At 43.4% G+C, this 26,243-nt stretch overlaps 1 protein-coding gene across 3 annotated transcripts in view; it reads left to right on the forward strand.

Moving 5' to 3' along the window:
* Positions 1 to 26,243, forward strand: part of PLPPR4 (phospholipid phosphatase related 4) — a 255,398-nt gene that overhangs the window by 173,921 nt on the left and 55,234 nt on the right. For all 3 annotated transcript variants that reach the window (XM_068242593.1, XM_068242592.1, XM_068242594.1), the window contains one exon: positions 24,146 to 24,341. In XM_068242593.1, coding sequence (XP_068098694.1) covers positions 24,146 to 24,341 — 196 coding nt within the window. The remainder of the gene's footprint in view (positions 1 to 24,145; positions 24,342 to 26,243) is intronic.

Here is a 26,243-nt window from a genome sequence, read left to right on the forward strand (position 1 = left end):
GAAGACATGGAAAACCGTCTTCGACGGAATAACATCCGCCTTATAGGCCTGCCGGAGAAAGCAGAGGGAGATAACGCCGAGGAATTCTTAGAGCGGTTTCTCACTGAGCACTTCGGCCGTGATGCCTTCACTACGTGCTTTTCTGTGGAACGGGCCCATCGGATCCCCTCTAGGCCTCAACCTGTTGGCGCCAAACCCCGCACCTTCATCGGGCGGTTACTCCACTTCAGAGATCGCGACACGGTGCTGCGTCTGTCTCGAGAGAAGGGAGATATACAAATGGAGAATGTCACCATCTCTATTTTTCCTGATTTCGGTGTGGAGACGCAAAAAATGCGCGCAAGCTTCATCGAGGCGAAACGAAAGCTCTGACAACGTGGGATACAGTATGCCATGCTATTCCCTGCCCGCCTACGGGTAATCGCTGATGGGGAAACACACTTCTTTACCACAGCCTCTGAAGTCTTCTCCTGGCTTGATAAACGGCCAACAACAGCAGCATCTCCGCTGCGAGATTCCTAAGACCTATGCCTGCTATGTCTACAAGGACTATCTTGTTTCCTCTGAGTGATCCTACAAACATCCCTCCATGCTGTAAGTACTACCTCACAGTCTAGTTATCGTGAAGTAAACTATATTCCGTTCAATATTATTTTTTACATCTACTACGCAGCATGGTAGGATGCCACTGATGCTACGCTTTATCTTTTCTTATTGCCGGGGCGAGATTGGGCCGCCCTGCTCATTACATGTCTGCGTTGGAACTTGTTCTTACCTCCCCTGGGGTGACTGACTTTACTAGTATAAGGCCATACTTCTGTTATGAAGCCCTGCACCCTGCAGATTGGTTAAGGAAGAGTCATCACCTCAGAGACTATGTTGTATTGGGAGTAATGCTCCGGTCACGTTTTAATGGCAAGGAGCTGGGAGTTTATCTAGTTTTCTGTTTTAAGCCTGTATACTATGCTGTTTGTGTGGGGGTCGGGGGGGATGGGGGTGGACGGGGAAACCAAGTGTTAATACTATCTCATGGAGGCTAAAGTTTCTTTTATAACCTGGAACGTGCGGGGTATAAGAGATAAAATCAAAAGATCTGTGATTTTGAACACCTTAAGGAAATATGCGGTGGACGTGATAGCTATACAAGAGACTCACTTAGATGATTCATTAACCAGAGCAGTATCTAGGCCCTGGATAGGGTGGAGCTACCACTCTCTACACACCTCTCACTCCCGTGGAGTCTCTATCTTAATCACACACAGAGCCTACTTTCAACACTGCGATAGTAAAATTGACAGTGATGGCAGATTTATCTTTTTGAACTGCATTCTCTATAACGTGCCAATTCTCATAATTGCAATATATATACCTCCACCTTTTCAATATGATGTAATTAAAAAAGCATTATCCTATATGGCTAAATTTCCACACTTGCCCGCTGTATGGCTAGGGGATTTCAATTATGTATTGTTCCCCTCTCTTGATAAATACCCCAATGCTAGCACCTCCACTGCACCTACTAAGTTGCTGCAAATGCTACAGATTGTATCCGTAACTGATGTATGGCATAAGTTCTTTCCTGGGGCATCAGCATACTCCTGTTACTCAGCGTCCCATCATTCACGTTCACGCATTGATTATATTCTTACTAGTGATTCACTTTTACCAAATTGTAAGTCTATAGAGTATTTACCTGCAGTGTTGTCAGATCACTCTCCATGTAAAGCAGTTTTTTCTTGGGTCTTTCCGCCACGAGCTGATCTATGGAAGTTAAACTCATTTTGGATAACTAAAATTTTGCCCACGATATCTATGGAACGACTCATACGGGAGTATGTGGATGCCCAGGGAGAGGATGCTTCAATTTGGAGCGTGTTAAAATTGCATATTAAGTATATCTTTTGTAAAGAAATTAAAAAATGCAAAGCAGCATCTGCACAGCAGGAACAGTCTGCCAAAACTGATCTAGCTAATGCAGAACAGGCATATACTGCTTCCCCTACTCTAATCACAGAACAGAATTATAAATCTAAATTAACTGCATACGAACACATATTGGTGGAAAAGGCCAATCGTAAATTACTTTTTGCAAAGCAGGGATGGTACGAATCAGGTGACCAATGCGGTGCTCTGTTAGCCAAGATATCTAGACAGCGGGAGACACCACAGACACCAAGAAATAAAAGCTAGAAAACACTGTAAATACAACTTTAAAACATAAGCCCCGCCCATCAAATGAATTGGCTCCGCAGCAGTATATTAATTAGGGACAGTACTACAGCCTTCTGGGTAATAGCAGTTGTCCTCTGTCATCACTGCTGGACATGATCTCGTGGCAGGGGAAAAGCAATGTGCAGTGACAGTTAGGATCAGCACATGCAGCCTGTGTGTGTGATCCCTCATGAGTCTACAGAGGTGCAGGCTCTTTCCTCTCCAGGGGATGCTGATCGGCTGCCTGCAGCTTTGGTATGTGAAGAGAGAGGTCAGCAGCTTCTGTGGTGTGTGTGTGTAGCCCCGCCCCCCACTCTGATCTGTGTATAGCCCAGCTCTCTGTCCATCCTGAAAGCTGTAAGCTGGGCAATGAGAGCAGGGAGAAGACCTTGCTATTTACCAGTCTCCCTCCCTCTCCTCTGCAGGCAGTATGATAAGGATCCAACTCAGAGGAAATTAAATCAGTCTTCTACAAGTCCTATTGCTGTTTTTCTGATACTAGCAAGTAGGCAGCAAAGCAATAAACTATTACTGACTAAGCTGCAGCAGTTCAAGCACGTGTTATGTGTACAGTGCATATTCTCCTGTAGATAAATCCTTCTATAGTCTGTAAGGCAGAGTATATGTATATATTTTATTATTATTTAGTATTTAAATAGCGTCGACATCTTCCGCAGCGCTGTACAGAGTATATAGTCTAGTCACTATCTGTCCCTCAGAGGAGCTTACAATCTAATCCTTACAAGAGTACTATGTCTATGTATGTATCGTGTAGTGCATGTATTGTAGTCTAGGGTCAGTTTTTTAGGGGGAGCCAATGAACTTATTTGTATGTTTTTGGGATGTGGGAGGAAACCAGAGTGCCCGGAGGAAACCTACACAGACACGGGGAGAACATACAAGCTCCTTGCAGATGTTGACCTGGCTGGGATTCGAACCAGGGACCCAGCGCTGCAAGGCGAGAGAGCTAACCACTACGCCACCGTATATATATTTATTTTTTTCTCAGTGTAACGGATACTATCATGAGAGGTTCTTTACGTTCATTCCCTCTGCAGGCAATGGCAGCTTTCTGTGTGGTGCAGGTTTCCACGCACATGTACTATGAAACACAAACCCCACCTTTTCCCCGCCTGTCCTATGTGTTTTAGATGGCCTGGACTTGGTTTAGTGTCTTATTGAGCATGCTTTTTTCAGATTACAGCCAGCTGCTGTAGTGTGTTCAGTGTGACACAGTACATGTACAGTAAAAAGCAAGGAGGACAACTGTGAGGAAGCTGCTCCCGTACAGGCCAGACACCTTACAAATCTGTTTTAAAGGGATACTGTAGGGGGGGGGGGGGTCAGGGGAAAATGAGTTGAACTTACCTGGGGCTTCTAATGGTGTCCCACAGACATCCTGCGCCCGCGCAGCCACTCCCCAATGCTCCGGCCCCGCCTCTGGTTCACTTCTGGAATTTCAGACTTTAAAGTCTGAAAACCACTGCGCCTGCGTTGCCGTGTCCTCGCTGCCCCTGATGTCACCAGGAGCGTACTGCGCAGGCCCAGTATGGTCTGTGTCTGCGCCGTGCGCTCCTGGTGACATCAGGCGAAGCGAGGACACGGCAACGCAGGCGCAGTGGTTTTCAGACTTTAAAGTCTGAAATTCCAGAAGTGAACTGGAGGCGGGGCCGGAGCATCGGCGAGTGGCTACACGGTAGCACAGGATGCCTGCGGGGGACCATTAAAAGCCCCGGGTAAGTTCAACTCATTTTCCCTGACCCCCCTACAGTATCCCTTTAACCGGTTCAGCCTCACAGCTATTTTCACCTTAAGGACTGAAGCAATTTTCCCCTGTCAGCGCTGCTCTCATTCATTCGCTAATAGCTTTATCACTACTCATCACACATAAATTATTTAGATCTTGTTTTTTTCACCACAAATTTGGCTTTTGGAGGGTGACATTTGTTGTTAGTAACTACTAAAATGTCTATGTATTTTAAAGAGAAAAACGAGGGAAAAAATGAAAAAATGCACTATTTCTCCAATTCCAGCCTCTATAGTTTTAAAATGAACAACGCTACTGAACATTTTACCCACACATTTTATCTGCCTATCTGTCGTGGTTATCACAAGATTTAAATTATGTCCCTAGTACATAGTATGGTGACAATATATTATTTGGAAATAAAGGTGCATTTTTTCTATGTTGTGTTTTTTGTTTTCTCATTGCACACTACCAATGATTACAAGCCTTTATTTGAAAAAAAAAACAGTAATACATCCTCATGACATACATATTTAAAAAGCGGAGTCCCTAAGGTAACTATTTAAGTATTCACTTTTCAATTCTGTCACTTTTGGTGTTTTTTACAAGTGTATTAGTTTGGTGCAGAGTATGTGAAAATAACAATTGCATTGCTTTTCATTTCATTTGCTGCTAAAACAAAACCACATCACATATGCCTAATCTCTCAAAGACCTCAAATACTATTCTCTTGCTTGTCCCGGTGAAAATGATACCCTATACACATAATCAGATAGCTTCTTGGCCACGCAATACTCTGTTAACCATGAGCAGCACTAATGCATTTTTCAAGGCCATTTTTTGCAACAAAAGTAATACAGTCATTCTTTGTTCGCAAAGCCCCTGGAGTGTCAAAACATTTGAAACAGGTCACAAATGTCACCATTCTGAAAACTAGAGACCCAGGCCTACTGAGATATACATATTTTGAAACAATTGGACTTCTGCGGTTTTGCTAAAATTGAATCATAACTTGGAAAATGGTATTTTTTTACATCTTTTTTCACTTTGGCACAAAAAAAACAAACACTTAACATAGTTCTTGTCTCTCAAAGACCCCAAATACTATTCTCTTGCTTGTCCCGGTGAAAATGATACCCTATACACATAATCAGATAGCTTCTTGGCCACGCAATACTCTGTTAACCATGAGCAGCACTAATGCATTTTTCAAGGCCATTTTTTGCAACAAAAGTAATACAGTCATTCTTTGTTCGCAAAGCCCCTGGAGTGTCAAAACATTTGAAACAGGTCACAAATGTCACCATTCTGAAAACTAGAGACCCAGGCCTACTGAGATATACATATTTTGAAACAATTGGACTTCTGCGGTTTTGCTAAAATTGAATCATAACTTGGAAAATGGTATTTTTTTACATCTTTTTTCACTTTGGCACAAAAAAAACAAACACTTAACATAGTTCTTGTCTCTCAAAGACCCCAAATACTATTCTCTTGCTTGTCCCGGTGAAAATGATACCCTATACACATAATCAGATAGCTTCTTGGCCACGCAATACTCTGTTAACCATGAGCAGCACTAATGCATTTTTCAAGGCCATTTTTTGCAACAAAAGTAATACAGTCATTCTTTGTTCGCAAAGCCCCTGGAGTGTCAAAACATTTGAAACAGGTCACAAATGTCACCATTCTGAAAACTAGAGACCCAGGCCTACTGAGATATACATATTTTGAAACAATTGGACTTCTGCGGTTTTGCTAAAATTGAATCATAACTTGGAAAATGGTATTTTTTTACATCTTTTTTCACTTTGGCACAAAAAAAACAAACACTTAACATAGTTCTTGTCTCTCAAAGACCCCAAATACTATTCTCTTGCTTGTCCCAGTGAAAATGATACCCTATACACATAATCAGATAGCTTCTTGGCCACGCAATACTCTGTTAACCATGAGCAGCACTAATGCATTTTTCAAGGCCATTTTTTGCAACAAAAGTAATACAGTCATTCTTTGTTCGCAAAGCCCCTGGAGTGTCAGAACATTTGAAACAGGTCACAAATGTCACCATTCTGAAAACTAGAGACCCAGGCCTACTGAGATACACATATTTTGAAACAATTGGACTTCTGTGGTTTTGCTAAAATTGAATCATAACTTGGAAAATGATATTTTTTACATATTTTTTTCACTTTGGCACTAGAAAAAAATCTGATGACTTAGGCCTCAGTCCTAAAACACACCAACATTTTTTCTACAGCTCATCACGGTTAAAATGATACAACATATGCCTTACTTAGTAACAAATGGTTGGGTGCAGCAATCAGTTATACCCAATGTGCACTATTTTTTTTGCACTAATTGTTGCAGAGCTATTGTTTGTTTGCATATTCCCAGGAGAGATTGGAATCAAACAAAGACCGCACATGACACCATCATAGAAGGCTAACAACCAGGGCTATTCATCAGTAGGTATTTTGTGAGCTACCTTCTCAAAGGAACACTGCAAAAGGAATTCTCACATTGTCCTGGTTATAACAAATCCAAAATGTGGCTAATTTGAATATATCACTTCTCTTCACAGTGATAACAAATACATTGGAACTTACCATTGGATGTCTTGCAGAATTAGAGAAAAGCCAGAGGCCATAAGTCAGGGGTCAAGCAGATCCAAGAGTCAGAAGATGGGAGCAGCAGGGTCCAAAGTTCAATTTTGAACTTTGTTTGTGGTTTCTTTTTCCTCAAAAAATTCAGTTTCCTCCAACACCCCAAAAACATAGGGGTATGCCAAATGTGAGCTCCTTTGAGGGTCTGTAAGTTACATGAATATATAGGAAAGGGGAAAATGCCAGTCAAATATGTCCAGGTAAAGAAAAAAAAAACACAAAAAAAAGAAAAAAAAACACAAAAAAAAGGAAAAAAAAGAAATTAGTAATCTGCAAGTGTGTGGTATGCCCTAAAGCACTTGATAACACACAGTGCAGGGGCTGACGGGCAATCTGGGCAAAAATACCGTGACTCACACCGTCTCTTGTGTTTCACACACACTCTGCATCTTCTCAGGGGGGCTTTTTTCACTTCATTGGGGGGAATTAGTTCAGGGAAATGTCTCTCCCTCAGTCTAATTGAGTTCTCCAAATGGATAGGATCCTGTTGTGCAATTTGGCCAGGGGAATACATTAGGGACTTGTGGACTTGAATCTGGAAGTCAAGAAAGGTCATCTGTTGGCTTGTTGGTGTTGTGGCTGTTTTTAGATAGACCACAAATGCATTGTGCATGGTCATCTGCAACAAGAAGAATGTTATTTTTTTGTACCATGCTTTCCTTCTTCTTCTTAATAAATAAGGCGCCAAGACTTGGTCTGATAAGTCCACTGCTCCCATATTTTTATTGTAGGCGACTATGGCCTCTGGCTTTGTACGCTGTTCCGTTCTGGATGTGGCAAGAACTGTGGCCTCAGTGTGGATGGTAGATAGCATCATCACCTCCCGCTTGTCGTGGAACTTTATTGCCAGGAGCTCTTCAGATCTGAGTGCGTAAGACTCTCCTCTGCATAGTTTTTTATTTACTACCTGTGGGGGGAGGCCTTTACGGTTTGCTCTCACCGTCCCACATGCGCCAGTCTGGACTGAGAAGAGGAACTTAAACAGTGGCACACTTGTATAAAAGTTGTCCAAGTAGACGTGGTAGCCTTGGTGGAGAAGTGGATTTAATAGGTCCACCACTATTTTGCCACTGGTGCTAATGTACTCAGGGCACCCAGCTGGCTGCAGAATGGAGTCTTTGCCTTCATAGATTTTAAAAGTGAAGGTATAGCCAGTGCCACTCTCGCATGCCCTATAAATTTTCACCCCACATCTTGCCCTCTTGCTTGGTATGTACTGTTTCATGGAAAGTCTCCCATGAAACGGTACCAGGGATTCGTCCACAGCAATTTCCCGGTGTGGGGTATATACATCCATGAACACTGCACTTAGGTGGGTCAACAGGGGTCTCAACTTAAACAGTCTGTCATGGGAAGGGTTGGTATGTTCCACATCTTGAGAGTTGTCATTCAGGTGGAAAAACTTTGACAACAGCTCAAAACGCTGCCTGGGCATTATTGCTGGATAGAGGGGTGCATTGTGATAAAGGTCCCTGGACCAGTACATTTTTATCTGGGGCTTTGGGTTGATGCTCATGCTGAGCGTGAGGCCTACATAGGCCTTCATTTCGGGCACGTTGGTGGGGTGCCATTTTCTGGTGATATAGTTAGTGGGGTGGTCAGCTAAAAATTGTAGAGCAAATAAATTAGTTTGCTCTACTAAATGCTCCCACATTGCCTCTGTCATAAAAAGCTGGAAAATGTCAATTGGTGCCTGATTGACAATGGGCACTGACACACCAGCGGTGGCTGTGAAGGGTGGGATGTTGGGCGCAGCATAATTAGGGGGTTCCCAGGTGCCATTTAACATATGAAGCGGTACCTCCTGCCTGCGAGGTACCTGTGGCTGCCTACCCTGTCTGCGCCTAGCTCCCCCTGGCGCACTGCTGCTAGCAGCAGCGGGGTTGCCCACGGAGCCCTCTGCTGGGTTGCCCACGGAGCCCGATGCTGGGTTGCCCACGGAGCCCGATGCTGGGTTGCCCACGGAGCCCCCTGCTGTGGACAGTCCTGATGGTCCCTCATCAGCGGACTCAGGACTTGGGTCCCTCCTCAAGCGGCGTGATGGCGGCCCTTCGGACTCTGAAGATTCAGATCCTGAACCAGAGCCGGACGGAGGGAGCCAATCACTACCTGACTCATCCTCGCTGCTGCTCTGCTGGAGGATGGCGGCTGCCTCCTCCACAGAATAGAGCCTCCTCGCCATTTAAAAAGGGATAGATAAAGATGAGAAATATAAAAAGATAGAAAGATTTTTTTTTTAAAGTGACAGTTTTTTTTTTTTTTTTTTGGGGGGGGGGGGGGGGGTGTAAAGGGGGGGTGGAGACAGTAGAGAAGAGGGGGGGGGGGAGGAGAGTAGAGTATAGGTAGTAACAGATAGGAAGAAAAAGATCACAATAGATCAGTGATCAATAGATCAGTAGGTAATAAATGGCCAAGGAGAGGGAGAATCAGGGATGCTGGGCAGTATGGGGTTAAAAATTCAGGGATGGAGGGCAAATTTTATTAAAAGGAATTCCTACCAGCTTATCTGTCAGTCTGTCTCTCAGCTCCTGTCACCACAGAACAGTGATTGATCTGTGTGACAGGAGCTGAGAGACAGAGAGAGGGAAACCTGTTATTTACAAACATTATTAAGAATTCACATTGTTACTGGATGTAACTATGTGAATTCTTTACTTCCTTTGCTCTGATTGGCTCAGAGGAGCGCTGGCTCCTCTTCACCAAACAGCACGGCTTGTAAGCCGTCGGGGACGAGCGCGCACCGCGCGCACCACGCGACCATGCGCGCGCACACGCGGAAGTGCGCCTGGACGCGGACTCTCGTCCAGATAGGCTTTAGCTGCCGCTGCCTGGACGAGCTTGCTCGTCCATTTAGGCTGAACCGGTTAAAGTGAACCTAAAGCCAAACAAAAAAAATGAGATGAACTCACCTGGGGCTTCCCTCAGCCCCCTGCAGCCGATCGGTGCCCTCGCAGCTCCACTCCGATGCCTCTGCACCCGCCGGCAAACACTTCCGGTTTGGCCGTCACCGGCCGACAGGCATGGGAACGCGAGTGATTGTTCGCGTTCCCAGCCTGTATATCGCCCCCTATCCTGCTATTGCGGCCAGTTTTGATTCTGGCAACTGGCAGAGTCGATGGCCATTGCGCCACATGTCCTCTTTCACACTTCTGCCGCTGGGAGTGTCCTGTGCATGCTCAGTATGAAATCTCATACTGCGCGCTTCCGGTGGTGGGATCGGGGACACATGCAGCCAGGGCCACACAGGCACAGTGACCATCGATTCGTCCAGTCGCCAGAATCGAAACTGGCTCCCTGTGGGGGACCGTAGGATCGGTTTGTCCCGGTGCGGGCACAGTTCAGCAGCAGGGGGCTGGTATAAGCCCCAGGTAAGTTAAAATGGATTTCTATCTTTTGATTTAGGTTTCCTTTAATCGATGTCCATTCAAGTGAATGGGGGGGTTCCCTATAGACTCTTGGGGGGGGTTCCCTATAGACTCTTGAGCCCTAATTGCAGCACCGGCCCTGGCTGGAGCAGTCTGCAGAGCCAGGTGGACAGAGTGAGGGCCATTTTCCACCAGCGCAAAGTGCGCTGGCTGAATCGCAAAACCGCAAACCGCTAGCGATTTTACAATCGCTACGGTTTGCTTTTTAACATAGGAATCGCGGTAGGTCATTTCCACTACCGCGATTCGCTTTTGTCGGGAACGCGAACGCGCGGCGGAGCGATAATTGCCGCGATTTTGCTATGCAGTGCATAGCATAGCAAAATCGTGGCCGCAAACGTCGGGGGAATCGCCGGTTTTGCGATTCAGCAATCGCTAGCGTTCAGCATGAACGCTAGCGATTGCAGGTGGAAAAGGGCCCTTAGTGTAATAATAAAAACTCGTCTGTCAGTTTTCTGTGTGTGTTTTTCTGCTCACCGTGTGTGTCTGTATGTGTGAAAACATGCATGTTTTATCCCAGAAGTGAATTTAATTGATAGAGAAAATGCGTGCAGTGCTTTGCTGCTGTCAGTTTTATCTGCATGGGGAAAACACATTCAAGTGTGCACTAACCAATTGAATAGCAGCTGAGACAGCATAGTCAGATCAGGAGTTGCAGCTGAGACAGCATAGTCAGATCAGGAGCCAAGAGTAGTAGCTGGGACAGCAGTGAGATCTGGACCCAGGAGTAGTAGCTGGGACACAGTGGCGGCGCCAGGGGGGTTGCTTGGGGGTGCTCAAGCACCCCCTAAATTTGTCCAAGCACCCCCCCAAGCACCCCCTGGCATGAACTGACTTCAGGCGTTTAAGAGACGCCGAGTCAGTTCACAGCGGCAGCCCGAAGCAGCAGAGCAGGGCTACGGTAAGATGGCCGCACAAAGCCCTGCTCTGCAGACTTGGAGTCTGCAGTGCAGGGCTTCGGGCGGCCATTTTCCCGTAGCCCTGCTCGCCAGGTAATGCAGGCTGCAGGAATGAAGAGGATCGTGGGAGCTGAGCGCCACAAGGAGGTCGGGAGAGGAGAAGGTCGGAACAGGAGGTCTTCTGACTAGGTGAGTAAATGGGTTTTTCTTTTTCAGGTGGTGCTGCTGATTGTGGTCAGAACTGCTGAGCACTGTGCATATTGTGGTCAGAACTGCTGAGCACTGCGCATATTGTGGTCAGAACTGCTGAGCACTGTGCATATTGGGTTCAGATCTGCTGAGCACTGTGCATATTGGGTTCAGATCTGCTGAGCACTGTGCATAGTGGGGTCAGATCTGCTGAGCACTGTGCATAGTGGGGTCAGATCTGCTGAGCACTGTGCATAGTGGGGTCAGATCTGCTGAGCACTGTGCATAGTGGGGTCAGAACTGCTGAGCACTGTGCATAGTGGGGTCAGAACTGCTGAGCACTGTGCATAGTGGGGTCAGATCTGCTGAGCACTGTGCATAATGCGGTCAGATCTGCTGAGCACTGTGCATAGTGGGGTCAGAACTGCTGAGCACTGTGCATAGTGGGGTCAGAACTGCTGAGCACTGTGCATATTGGGGTCAGAACTGCTGAGCACTGTGCATATTGGGGTCAGAACTGCTGAGCACTGTGCATATTGGGGTCAGAACTGCTGAGCACTGTGCATATTGGGGTCAGAACTGCTGAGCACTGTGCATATTGGGGTCAGAACTGCTGAGCACTGTGCATATTGGGGTCAGAACTGCTGAGCACTGTGCATATTGGGGTCAGAACTGCTGAGCACTGTGCATATTGGGGTCAGAACTGCTGAGCACTGTGCATATTGGGGTCAGAACTGCTGAGCACTGTGCATATTGGGGTCAGAACTGCTGAGCATTGTGCATATTGGGGTCAGAACTGCTGAGCATTGTGCATATTGGGGTCAGATCTGCTGTGCATTGTGCATATTGGGGTCATATCTGCTGAGGATTGTGCATATTGGGGTCATATCTGCTGAGGATTGTGCATATTGGTGGTCATATCTGATAACGGTTGTGCATATTGGGGGTCATATCTGATAACTGTTGTGCATATTGGGGTCATATCTGATAACGGTTGTGCATATTGGGGTCATATCTGATAACGGTTGTGCATATTGGGGTCATATCTGATAACAATTGTTCATATTGGGGTCATATCTGATAACGGTTGTGCATATTGGGGTTATTGAACGTGTTTTTTGTTCAAATCTGCTCACATTCCGTGTATTTTCTGGGGAAAGGGTCACCAAAACTTGGACCCTCTGTCTTTGCGTTGCACTTTTAAAGGGAACCCGAGGTGAGAATAACATTGAGGCTGCCATATTTATCTCCTTTTAAGCAATACCAGCTGCCTGGCTGCCGTGTTGGTCCTCTGCCTCTAATTCTTTCAACCATAGACCCTGAACAAGCATGCAGCAGGTCAGGGGTTTCTGACAATATTGTCAGAACTGACAAGATTAGCTGCATGCTTGTTTCTGGTGTAATTAAAGAGAACCTGTACTGAGTAAAAATATTTAAAATAAACACATGAGGTAACTTCAAATGAACATTACATAGTTACCTTGCCATCAGTTCCTCTCAGAAGCTCACCATTTTCTTCTGACAATGATCCCTACCAGTTCTGACAATATTTTGTCAGATCTGAAATATATCAGTTGCTGTCAGTAAAATATCAGTTGCTGTCAGTTATAGCTGAGAGGAAAACTGATGTACCAGGTAAATGTCCATGTTTCCCTATGGCTCAAGTGGGCGATGTTACAGTTTAACTGTGTGCTGACCAGAAAGCTGTTATGGGTAATGGCCATTTTCAAAATGGAGGATGGAAAATTCCCTTGATCACAGTGAACAAACAGGACGCGGGACAGGAGAAAGACACTGAGGAGTAGATTACATGGAAGGAAAGTATGACTTGTGTATGCTTATTTTGACTTTTAATTTTCAGTTCAGGTTTTCTTTAAGTTCACTACTGCAGCCAAATAGATCAGCAGGGCTGCCATGCAACTAGAATTGTTTAAAAGGAAATAAATATGGCAGCCACCATATCACTCTCACCCTGGGTTCACTTTAAATTACAGTTAGCCCTGCCCTCATCCGGTCATGACCACCCCATTTTTTCGCCGTGGCACGCTTCGCGCACCGCAGGTTGTGGCCACACCCATTTTTCGTCAGCTCCCCCGAAAATTGGTCCAGCACCTGCATAGCACCCCCTAAAAAAAATTCCCGGAGCCGCCACTGCTGGGACAGCAGTGAGATCTGGACCCAGGAGTAGTAGCTGGGACAGCATAGTGAGATCAGGAGGAGTAGCAGCTGGGACAGGAGCCTGGAGTAGCAGCTGGGGCAGCAGCACATGTGCCCCAGCAGTGAGTCTCTATTGTCTGTATAGTGACTGGCTGTGTAGCAGCAGGTCTATGTTGTTATGAGATCTCTGTCACTTGTGGATGTCATCTTCTAGAGCTCTTTAAAGTAAAATGTGAGAATTGTGTATATTCTCAGGTGATGCTATGACTGTGGTCGGTAGGGTTGATGAAACAAAATGTGTGGGGGAACACCAGCTTGGGGTTGATTCAGGCTCAAGCCATACTAGACGAGATGCACACTGGCACCATTCACTGCGTATCCACTCAGGATCACGTGTCTGCACTGCTTTGTTCACATTGCCTGCCGTTGTGCATCTGGTACACTTGCGATGCTACCCGTCGCTTCACCTGACACCATCCACTGACACTGCTGTCGTCACCACTCAATCCTCAGTCCACTGCAGGTTCCACTGCTTTCTCCATTACTTGTTCATCTCAATAAACCACCCTTTCTCCATTAATTTACCCTGCTACAATTACTTTACTAAAACTGCTTTACAACAACCATTCAATTTTGTTTGGATATACAGACAAACTACTTTTAGCCTCCTAGCTAGTTCTCTAACTGCACTTCTCTACACATGGATTTGGCGCCTTCAGATGACATCAGTCAGTTAAAAAAAAAAAAAAAAAAAAGGTGGTTACAACCCTCACTGTATAACAGTTACAACTGCTGGAATAAAGAAAAAAAACCTGTTACTAGTGTGATGATCCGACTCATCACACTGAACCGAATCAGTTCAGTGGATGAGAAAGAATTCCTTTCTCATCCACTGGACTGATTCGGTTCAGTGTCTTTCTCATCCACTGGACTGATTCGGTTCAGTGTCTTTCTCATCCACTGAACTGATTCTGTTCAGTGTGATGAGTCGGATCACTCAACTCACAGGAAAGAACCGGCTCAAATGAGCCAATCCCTCATGAACCGGGCTTCACTAGTGTGAAGGGAAACTTCTGACGATTCCCTTCACACGCAAACAGAAGGGGACAAGTAAGCATGATGTTATTGGCCGGGCAGACTTGGAGTGAGAGGGAGGGAGAGCTGTAGTCTCTCCCTCCTCATAGTAACATGCTGCATAACTTGCACTGAAGTTGGGGAGCATAAAACAGTATAATCCACAGCTGCACTCGGCAAGAGGCATCACCTCTAGCATAATGGTCTGCCCCAAAAACCCGTCACCGTCAGTTTGTTCAGGGGACGCTGTCTGCAAGGTATACTAAAAAAAGACACACTGCACAGCAGAAACATATGCTGTGCTCGTTCTGACTCATATTGCCATATTGATTAATGCTGCTTCCAGAAATGTAGATACTTTAATAGTATTCCTTTAAGTTTGCTACACTGACATCAGATTATGCATTTTAATTTTTTTTTATGATCAGTGTAAATTGCCCAGGTTACTTCTTTGGCTTCAATTCATAAAGCTTTAACTGGTTCCCCGCCGCCGTACAGTATATCTACGCTCCTTTGGACTTCACTTCCCCGCCCGGAGCGTAGATATACGCACCCCCCGCCGCTACCGCCGCTACCGCCGATGTCCGCTCTCCCGCTCGCACTCCCGCGATCGTGCACGCCGCTGCCCGCTCGCCCGGAGATCAATGAACGGGAAAATACATTCCCGTTCGTTGATCTCTGCCCCCGCAATGATCTGCTGCTTTCGCTAAGCAGCTCGATCATTGTAAAAAAAAAAAAAAATACCAGCCTCTTTGTACTTCCTCCAAGCTTCCGGAAGGAAGCTTGGAGGTCGCATTAAACTGTTGCCATCTTGTGGCCAAATAGTAAACTACACCCTAAACTATTTTTCACACACACATACATTACTTATACAAAAAAAATTAACTCATTACCTCCCACACTCCCCATTTTTTTTTTTTTGTAATTAAAAAAAAAATAAAAAATGTACAATTAAAAAAAATACATAAATAGTTACCTTAGGGACTGAACTTTTTAAATATTTATATCAGGAGGGTACAACACTGTTACTTTATAAACTATGGGCTTGTAATTAGGGATGGACGCAAAACTGAAAAAAATGCACCTTTATTTCCAAATAAAATATTGGCGCCAAACATTGTGATAGGGACATAATTTAAATGGTTTTATAACCGGGACAAAAGGGCAAATACATTTCATGGGTTTTAATTACAGTAGCATGCATTATTTAAAAACTATAATGGCCGAAAACTGAAAAATAATGTTTTTTTTCCCATATGTTTTCCTATTTTCCCATTAAAACAGATTTAGAATAAAATTATTCTTGGCATAATGTCCCACCTAAAGAAAGCCTAATTGGTGGCGAAAAAAACAAGATATAGTTAATTTCATTGCGATAAGTAATGATAAAGTTATAGGCGAATGAATGTAAGGAGCGCTGAAAGGAGAAAATTGCTCGGATGCTGAAGGGGTAAAACCCCTCAGTTGGGAAGTGGTTAAAGTGGATTTGAGATAAACTTTTACCCATTGCATAATTGTGTTCCTTTCATATAGTTTATAGGCCATTCCTCAAGCCAAATACTTTTTTTGTTTTGTTTTAATACTCGAATTCCCTATAAACAGAACAAGCCTCACCCACAGCTTTTCAGAGAGCCTTAGCACTCAGTCCCAGGTAGCAAGAGCTTATGAGAGCTCAGTCTGGGTAGGGGCAGGAGGAGGTGTTACTAGCCATTGATTTCAGAGGCAGAGGGGAGGACGGAGCAGGAGAGGGGACTAAATTTACACACAGGCAAGCTGATAGCATCTCCAGCCATCAGGCCTGTGACAATGTGTCAAACAGAACATGGCTGCCCTCATTGAATCACAGCAGTAAATAATCATAAACTTTTAAAGCTGTTTGCAGCTAAATATGCTGTGTAAACTATCTAAACGTTAGATAAGTTATTTGTTATAGTTACTTTTTCATCTCGGATCCGCTTTCAAGCATGCAGTAATGCAGAAATCAGTTGATTTTACCAAAACATTTAGTGAAAAAATGTCAATTCATCAAGGCTGTTACTGCATGTCATGCTGAAATTTACCAACCAGTGAGGAACATTACCGAATTGTGCAGTAAATACATCAACACATGCCAGTAAATGTCAATTCATAAAGATTATAGCATGCAGTAGAGCCAAGTTATCTGTCAGAAACTAGCAAATAGCATGCAATAGCATTGACAGATAGCAGAGAGCAGAAAATAGAGAGCCAATAAGAAGAGCCTCTCCCTCCTGCTTCTCACCCCATTTGATCTGATGCACTGGCAGGCATGACAGTGGCAGAGCAGGAGAAGGAGACATTCAAAGAGGTTTTTCTGCATCACTTTAGTTGTGCAGATTTATATAGAAATACACAGAATAGTGGCCTCTAGTGGCTTGTAAGCACATCTAAAGTGATACAGGAAGCCTTTTCCTCTCTAACAAGCTGTCACAGGACACAGGAATGGCTGATTCAGAACAGTCCAAAGCTTTCTGCAGAAACCTACTCCAATAGTGAGACTTCTACATACGGAACAGGGCTTGGTGGATTGAAACAACATTTTTTGGTAAATTACTGCATGTGTGAAATTTCGTAAAAAAAAAAAAAATAGAAAAAAATACTGAATGCAGTGTTTTACCCACCTGATGTTTTTAATTTAATGATTGTTTAGATTTTATGATTAGCCCCTTGTGAATTACAGCCTCGTAATCAAAGAAAATTATCAGTTTTAGTTAGAGCTTACAAAAATTGCTTATCTCACCAATTTAGAAAATAGAAAAAATAGAAATCACTAGCTCTGTATTTTCTTTATTATTTTTTTACGAAGTTTGCAGAAAATATTAATTTTGAAGAAACCTGGGCCATCTCTTTCATCATAGCTAATACTATACTGTAGTACTGCAGTAATCTGTCAGCTACAGTATATGGTTCCCCTGTGTAATTGTTGTTCAGTACATAGATCATCAGTGCTGACCTGGTTTCCTTTCTGCAGAGGTCTACACTTTTTTTTCTCTTTTACCAGAAGTCTAGAATTATTGTGCCAATATTTTAAAACAAATCTATTATCTTTCAACAGACAGAAAAATTGCAAGACATTATAAAAGTAGATAGTATCAGTTTGGATGCATAAGCTTATCAGGGCAATCCATAATTTTGTGTGTTGCAGTAAAAATGACTTAATGGTAAGAAAATACTTCTTGTGTTAGGTGGACAAGACAAATAACATTTATATTGCGTTTTTCTCCTGGTGGACTCAAAGTGCTTGAGTTGAAGCCACTCAGTAGGCACTAGCAGTGTTAGGCTCTGTTCCCACTTGAGCAGAGAACGGACTTTTTTTTTTCCATTCTCATAAATAGGAGCCTTTCACACTTGTCACTTTTCAACGGATCTGTGGGGTTCATTGCGGTAAGCAGACTGCACTTCTGTACAGTCTGTGATCATCCCGGGCAGGCGGATGCGTTCCCCCATATAGTTTATGGGGGGTAATGCATCTGTCCTGGGCTACAGCTGGACCATCACAGCAGACATTACATTGTCTGCTCCTGCTGATCCAGCATAAGTGGGAACCGAGCCTTAGGGAGTCTAGCCCAAGACTCCTTACTGAATAGGTGCTAGCTTACTGAACAGGAAGAGCCAAGATTCGACTCTGGTGTCCTGTGTCAAAGGCAGAGCCCATAATCAGTACACTGCCCAGCCAAATGGACACTTATTGGCCTTTGTATATGCAGACAGAGGCGCCAAAAGAATCACATTTACGAAAAATGTTACAATGAGAGGAGGCAGAGGTGGACTTACCTCCTCCAAGCAGACACACAAAGAGCCTGTGTTATATATTCAAAACAACAATGGTTTATTTGTATACTCCAAAAAGTGCAAGTGCAACGTGTTTCGCAGGCCTCTCCTGCTTCATCAGGCAATAAAAAATGGAGTATGTACTTATACAGGTCTGATGCAAAGCTCAGCGCCTCTGAGGTGACAAACGCCTGAAAGAAGTTTTTCCTGATTTACCACTGCTTGCTTTCAGACAACCTCCCAATTTGAAACAAATGATTATCAGAAGTGCATTATCTACACCAGAAACTCCAGGCACATTACCCTGCAATAAAGCAAGGTGTGAGACCTGCCCTTATATCTTGTGCACAAGCCAAATACAAATACCAAACTCACAGAAATATCATCAAATATCAGACCAATTTTCCTGTGAGTCATCCAATGTTGTATACATGATACACTGCATGAAATGCCCCTCAAGAGGAATCTCTATAGGAGAAACAGGACAAAAACTGCGCACAAGAATGACCCATCACCGCTTTAAAATCAATGAAGGTAAAATGGACACACCCGTGGGCCAACACTTCTGTGAACCAGGACATAGCATGCAAGATCAAAAATGAACAAGCAAGAAAGATTTCGGAGTACAAATTTATGAAAATGGTCAAGACATTAACAGAAGGTTTAAATTGTGGAATGGGATTCATGACTCCTTATGTAACATGATTGACTTGGCTTCACTTTCTTCAGAAACCTGCTAGATTTCATGTTTGCTTGCATAAGCTCACTGGCTCCAGCCTGCTGATCACCTGACATCTAACTGCTAAACAGCAACCAGCACAACTGACATCTGCATGTTTGCTATTTCCCTGCATCGGTGTTTTACTACAGCTAACATCTGGAAATATGCCTGAAGAAGGGGACTAGACCCCAGAAAGCTTGCATTATTTAACTTTATCAGTTAGCCATTAAAAGGTATTACTTTTACAAGACTTTGTTTTTTTCTACCTAATATTCTAGGCTCAAAGTGTCAGACTCTAATCAGTTAATTAATCCAAAACATCTATAAAGGGTTCCTATTTCATATATTGGTTTTACCCTTTAATCTAAATTAGTGAAATAAATGGACTTTTGCAAAATATTCTAATTTTTTGGAGTTTCATTTGTATTATCGTTAGAAGCCGCACAGCCATTACAGTATATAGTAGCCCAGAAACTTGGGGAACACAACTCACAACAATCCGGAATCATAAACCATAAATGGTGAACGGTCCTCCCTGGGTTAATAAAAATCAAGCTTCCCAGTAAGGCCACTCATGCTCAGCTGAATTACAGTTCTCACCCCAGTTGGACTGTGGGAAGTTGTAATTTATGTTGGGCTGACATAGCAATAGGATGTGAGGGAGCAAACTAGAAAGGCTTCATGGAATATCACAGTAGGGATTGTATGATCTTTATCATCTCTTTCTCCCGACAGTAAGCTCAGTGATCCAATCCCAAACATTGTGTCACTCAGCCCACCCTCCATGATAATGAGGGTGCCAATATGCTTCCAGATAGGAATTTAAAACTGCTTTACTGTTTTCTTGGTTTACTTGCTTTAGGGCAGGTTACCCTCTGAAAAACAGTGGCTATTGGTGCATTCAAGCTTGTAGCCTGCAGCGTGACCAGCCTATGGCGTGTTGTGGGCTGGTGGAGGAGCTCTCGTGTGGTTTGGGATTGGATCACTGAGCTGCCTGTCAGGAGAAAGAGGCAACAGAGGGTAAGACTGTATGGTTTCCTTCCACAAAATCTCTGACTGTCTCTATCATACAATGAAGCCTGCCTGATTTGCTCCCTCACATCCTATTGCTGCGTCGGGCCCAACATAAATTACAACTTCTTGCAGTCCAATCCTGGTTGTATGCATATCAGTGTATGCTTAATGGGGGCACCTTTTTATGCACAATAAAACTTTATTTTTTTACCCCGGTATAGCCATTCATGGTTTATGGTTTATAGTTGCATGTTAATCTCATCATGTCACATGCCAATTCATGTACCCTTCAAAAAGCGTATCTGAGAAATATATTAACGTGAGGGCTAAACACAACAGGTTAATCGTGCGATTACTGGTTTTTTTTTCAAAGGAAACCTGAAACAAAACCAATCTCAGGATGTATACTTAACTGGGGCTTCCTCCAGCCGCTTTGAGGCCGCTCGTACTGTTGCAGTCTCCCTGGGCCGCTACGGACCAAGCGATCACAAGAGGGCTAGAGGAAGCCGTAGGTAAGTAGGTAAGAGACTTGTTTCATCTCAGGTACGCTTTAATGATTAGTTGACAGTTGCTTCCTTAAAGGATACCTTAGTCTTTATTAAAATCTAAAAATGACGTGTGTGTATGGGGAGGTGCGCATAGGTTTACCACACCTCTGGTGGCCCCCCGGCGCCTGCCTCTGTTGGCCTGCATTGCCTCCTGTCATCCTCTTCCTGGTGGGAGTGGTTGGCCGCATGATGGTGTACCGCGTGCTCACAATGCGCCCAAGAGACACGATGCGCATGCACAGCTCAGTATTTCCAGGGCAAAGGTCGATGACCACTTCAACCAGGAAGGGGAAACCGGAAGGCAATGTGGGCGAATGGAGGCAGACGCCACGCCACAGGAGGTGCGGTAAGCCTATGCGCACCTTCCCACACACACACAGGGCGTAATTATTAGATTTTAATTAGGACAAAGGTAAGCTTTAAAAACAAAGTCTTACAAACAAAGCAAATTACTCAAATTAAGTCTCTTGATATCAAGTGATTAATCTCACAAACATACATTTATCCCAAGCTTAAAGCTTGGTACACACCTTCAATTGTCATTGGCATTATCACTGACCAGTTTTACCACCTCCATGTAGTATGAAGGTTTACCTACAAAATCTGTTCATAGTATTCAATATCTGTTGACCCTCATACTACATAAAATTGGTCAGCTGTTGGCCAATCATAATTGAAAGTATGTAGCGGGCTTTAGACTTTTCTAACTGGTAAGTTATGAACAAAAATGTTATGTGAAATTAACTACAGCTGTTATTTGCAAAACATTTGTGAAGTTATCTATTGAAAGTGCAGCTGAACTTTTTAAATGTTGAGTCTGAAAACTGGTTGTGCAGCTGGGATACTGTGGACCTCCACAGGGATCATAATGCTCCTGCGAAATGTTGATTTTCTAGAGTTTTCTTTTCCTTTTGCTTCTCAGATCTATGCTTTGCTATTAAAGCTCAGCATGAAACAGACTGCATCGGCCTTACACAAGGGAACCTTCTTCAGTATTCTGCAGTGACGCCTCTAGGATTTTTTTTTTCTTGGGAGGGGGGGGGGGGGGGGTTGCTATGCAGGTGCTGGACCAACTTCTGGGGTAGCTGATGACCTGGCAAAAATGGGTGTGACCATGACCGGATGAGGGCGGGGCTAACTGTAATTTAAAGTGAACCCGAGGTGAGAGTGATGTGGAGGATGCCATATTTATATCATTTTAAACAATACTAGTTGCATGGCAGCCCTGCTGATCTATTTGGCTGCAGTAGTGAACTGAATTACACCAGAAACAAGCATGCAGCTAATCTTGTCAGTTCTGACAATATTGTCAGAAACCCCTGACCTGCTGCATGCTTGTTCAGGGTCTATGGTTGAAAGAATTAGAGGCAGAGGACCAGCACGGCAGCCAGGCAACTGGTATTACTTAAAAAGAGATAAATATGGCAGCCTCAATATTATTCTCACCTTGGGTTCCCTTTAAAAGTGCAACGCAAAGACAGTGGGCCCAAGTTTTGGTGACCCTTTCTTCAGAAAATTCACATAAGGTTTTCTCCGGAAAATACACGTAATGTGAGCAGATTTGCCCAGAAAATAAGTTTAATAATGTCGGCGGATTTGACCAAAAAACACGTTCAATCATGTGGTAGATTTGACCAGAAAATAGGTTCAAACATGTCGGCAGATTTTACCAGAAAATACATGCAATCATGTGGCAGATTTGACCAGAAAACACTTCAATCATGTGGCAGCCATTGGGACAGGAGGACGGGGCCAGGGAGCCAGGCGGACAGTTGTGCGCGCATGACCTGCGAACGGGTGCGTGCGCATGCACACTGACTGGTGGAGGTGGCGGCGTGAGGAGACCTGGAGCCTGTTTTTAAACGGACTTAGGTCAACTAGTAGACTACAATGTTAAATACGACTATAGCAGCACAGGATTAATTTCTTTCAAATTGCTGTAATTCAGGTGTTGGTAATAGCTGGACCACGAATTATGTGTCAAAAAAGGACAAATTAGGTAATCAGTAGGGGAATGTATTTGTTATAGTAGATTGCCTAATGCAGGGAGAGCCATCTCTCACACAAAGACGGCTCTCCTCTGCACACAGATTTTAAAGCAAACCTGAAGTGAGGCCGACATGGAGGCTGACATATTTACAGTGTTTCCTTTTACATAATGCACATTTCCTGGCTGTCCTGCTCATCATCTGCCTCTAATACCTTTAGTCATAGACTATGAACAAGCATGCAGACACTACTGATGTCATAAAGATCAACAGGACTGCCAGGCGACTGGTATTGTTTAAAAGGAAATAAATATGGCAGCCACCATATGCGTCTCACTTTATACTTTAAAGAACTTATCCCTCTTTTAAAGAACTAAGTTCCACAAGCTAGTGGCAAGGCACAGCCACGATATCATGGCCTGAGTTTCACATCCAATACATTTTTCTGAAATAGATAATTTTGAGATTTCTGTCCAACAAAAGCACAAGGGGAGATCTCCATGACGCACTGAATCCAATTGAATGGCATATTTTTTATCCTTTTTTTTACCCCTTACGTTTTTGCGGTTTTAAAGAGAAGCTGTCAGCCATACTATCTCAGAAAAAAAACACATATATAAGTAGATAAATACTTGCTCTACTAACATAACATATGCATTGCACTGTCCACATTTATTTTAGTGATTTTTCTACAGTAAAAAAAGAAAAAATCCTTCTTAGCATTTCCCATTTAAGTGTGGCTATTTTGAAGCCAAACCTGATGTCATTTCCTGCCCTATTCTCCTTTACCTGATTTGCCTGCCCTTCACTATAGAAAGTGCATTGTTCCAGCATGAGAAATATTGGCCAATCAGAGAGGAACAGAGGTGTGGGATGGGGAAAACAGGAGGGAAAGAGGCTTCAGCCATTCAGGCTGCATTAGTTAAGTCTAAGGGGAAAGTAGAGAAGCAAAAAAGGACCACCCAGTATGCCCTGCAACTTCCTTTTTGTGTACCAAATTTTGTGTGTACCAAATAAGAGTCAGGTAAACTGGGTACTGATCATTTATCAACAAGAAAAGTAATAGTGATTATAACTTTTGGTTAGCATCCTTATTTCTTGTTTACTAGATAAAAATAAATTAATAAATTGATTTTTGATGTTATGCCCGACAGTTCCACTTTAAAGGAAACTTGAGGTGAAAATAAACTGATGAGATAAACAGCTGTATCTATCCTCCTTCTCCTAAAATTATTTTTTAAGATATTCCACAGTTTTATTTTATTTGCAAATCTACTTTTTAATTTTTTACTGTTGCATTGTTTCTGTTTAATGACCCATGCTTTGAAGTATGCCAGAGCTAAAATCCATGAACTATTGACTTTTTTTTATCTCTTTCCAGCTCTAAGAATTTTATGGCTGTAATTCCTTATCAGTGAGGGTTAAACTATAGTCCAACCCAGTCCTGACCCAGACAAAAACTGTCACTTGCATTTCTGATTTTTGACTGTTTCAGGCAGAGAAAAAAGAATACAGTATAGTTATTTGTGTGCTTGGCACTGTACATACCCATGTCTATCTCATCATGTCACATGTCACCCCATGTATCCTTTAAGTAATTTCCAGCAATTTACAGATTTAAACCTGCCTGAACAATTTAAAGTTGTATTTGGTTTTGTACTAAAGAGAAGGCTGGTCAGGCTCTCTCACTCACAATTGTCTCCAATTTCCTTCCAAGGTGTCCATGTGTTTGGACTTTGCTCTACTGCTCTCATTACTGATATCATCCAACTATCAACTGGATATCAAACTCCATACTTCCTGACAGTTTGCAAACCCAACTACACATCATTAAATGTCTCCTGCAAAGAAAATCCATATGTGTTGGAAGACATTTGCTCTGGACAAGATCTTGCTATCATTAATGCTGGCAGGTAAAATTTGAGCATATATATAACGTGGCAGTAATATATGTAAAACTCCTGTATAATATATTGCATTTTTAGATAAGTGATGACATATTTTTCCAGATAAAAGGACCATCATGTACAATGCATAACGTGGTCTAAAGCTATCCCTCTATGAACACTTTTTTCTAAAACTACCTGGAAAATAGCAAAAACTGGCCACTTTTGTCTCATGACACTTAAATCATTTTGTATGTCTAGTGACAGCAGGCCAACTAAACCTGAAATTCAACAAGACAGATTAGAATAGCAATAAGTCAAATGTCCCTCTCAAACTGCACAGTGCTTGGTTTCGCATCTCTATAGATTCATCTTTTAGGCAGATCAATCTGAATCAGGGAAAAAGGGCGCAGGAGCCCTTAGCGAAAAAGGTCACCACCATAGGCACCTATAATAAAAGCTGTGATTTGTGACATAGGTGGGAAATTTGTATGCACTAGGGCACCCGCTATCTGGCACCTCGTGGGCACTGCTTGGTATAAATTGAACTTCTTTGCCACAAATCACAGCTTTTATTATGTCTGTGATTTGCGGCATTGCACCCTCTATGCAATGCTGCAATTTGCATGTCCGCATGCCTTGGCGACCGTGATTTTATCAAGTGCCTAAGGGCACCAAAATTTACCTTCCCTTCTTTGCTGCAAATTGAAACTTTGAGGTGGTGCCTCTGTGCACCCAAATTTACTTTTTTTTACCACAAAACGCAGCTCTGCAGCAAGGGAGGGGTTGTGATGTAGGTGGGTTAGTGCTAGGCGCCACCGGGGAGGGGGGGATTAGGCACCACCAGGGGGGTTAGGCACAGGAGGTTAGGGTTAGGCATCACTAGGAGGTTAGGCACAGGAGGTTAGGGTTAGGCATCACCAGGGGGGTTAGGCACGGGGGATTAGGGTTAGGCGTCACCAGGGAGGGTTAGGGTTAGGCATTGGTAGTGGAGGGTTCTGTGTGAGAGTACTACTAGCGGCAATCCCCGCTTACTTTTTTCCAGGCACTTTTTTTTCATGTATTTGATCAATCGGGTGTAACCATGAGACTCCCAAAGTACAAAGACAAAGACCAGGCTAAATATTTCGTAACTTTGCAGTAGAAATCATAAGGCTGAAGCAGGGCTTAACTGCATTGGGCCAGCTCCCAACCCCCCCCCCTAATTGGGCCCCCCTAAACTTCATCATAGGAGGGGGGTCAGGCTGGGAGCTAGGGAGGCTTGCAGGGTCCTTCTGGGGAAGGGGGGGAGGTAGAACTGCCTTTCTTTTTGGATTTGCATATTTGTTTCCTTAGCTACATAGTTTGGAGTTCACCTCATCCGTTTTCAGTTTTCTGCACAACAGATGGGCAGGAGTATTCATCTCTCATTGTGTTGGCACAGGCTGTTATAGACTCGCAGTGCCAAAAGTAATGCTTATAATTTATACAAAAAAATGTGTGCTTTCAGAATCCTGTAACTTCAGTTTGGGTTTAGTTGAGATTTTAAAGCAATTTGTGGCATTTAAAGTGACACTGCAGCAAAAAAAATCATGATATAATGAATTGGTTGTGTAGAACGGATAATTAATAGCACATTAGTAGCAAAGAAAATAGGGTCATATTTTTATATTTAGGTATATAGCTTCTTTATAACAATGCATCATTTGCTCTTATAACTACAGTTTACACAATACATTCAGCATTTTGAATGATTTCACAGAGCAGGCTACTGACCCTTTGAACGTTTCTCTGCAGAAAAACCATAAATAAAGAAGAAACAATGAGAGACAGCTGAGATAAGTGCTTCAAAAGAGAGTGCTGTCCACGACTTTATAAAGTCGCAGAGCTCAAAAAGGATCTTTTGCATAGATAACAACTTAAGTTTCTTAACGCTTCATGTACTAGAAA

Source organism: Hyperolius riggenbachi, chromosome 6 (assembly GCF_040937935.1).
Source record: "Hyperolius riggenbachi isolate aHypRig1 chromosome 6, aHypRig1.pri, whole genome shotgun sequence".
Lineage (NCBI taxonomy): Eukaryota > Metazoa > Chordata > Amphibia > Anura > Hyperoliidae > Hyperolius > Hyperolius riggenbachi.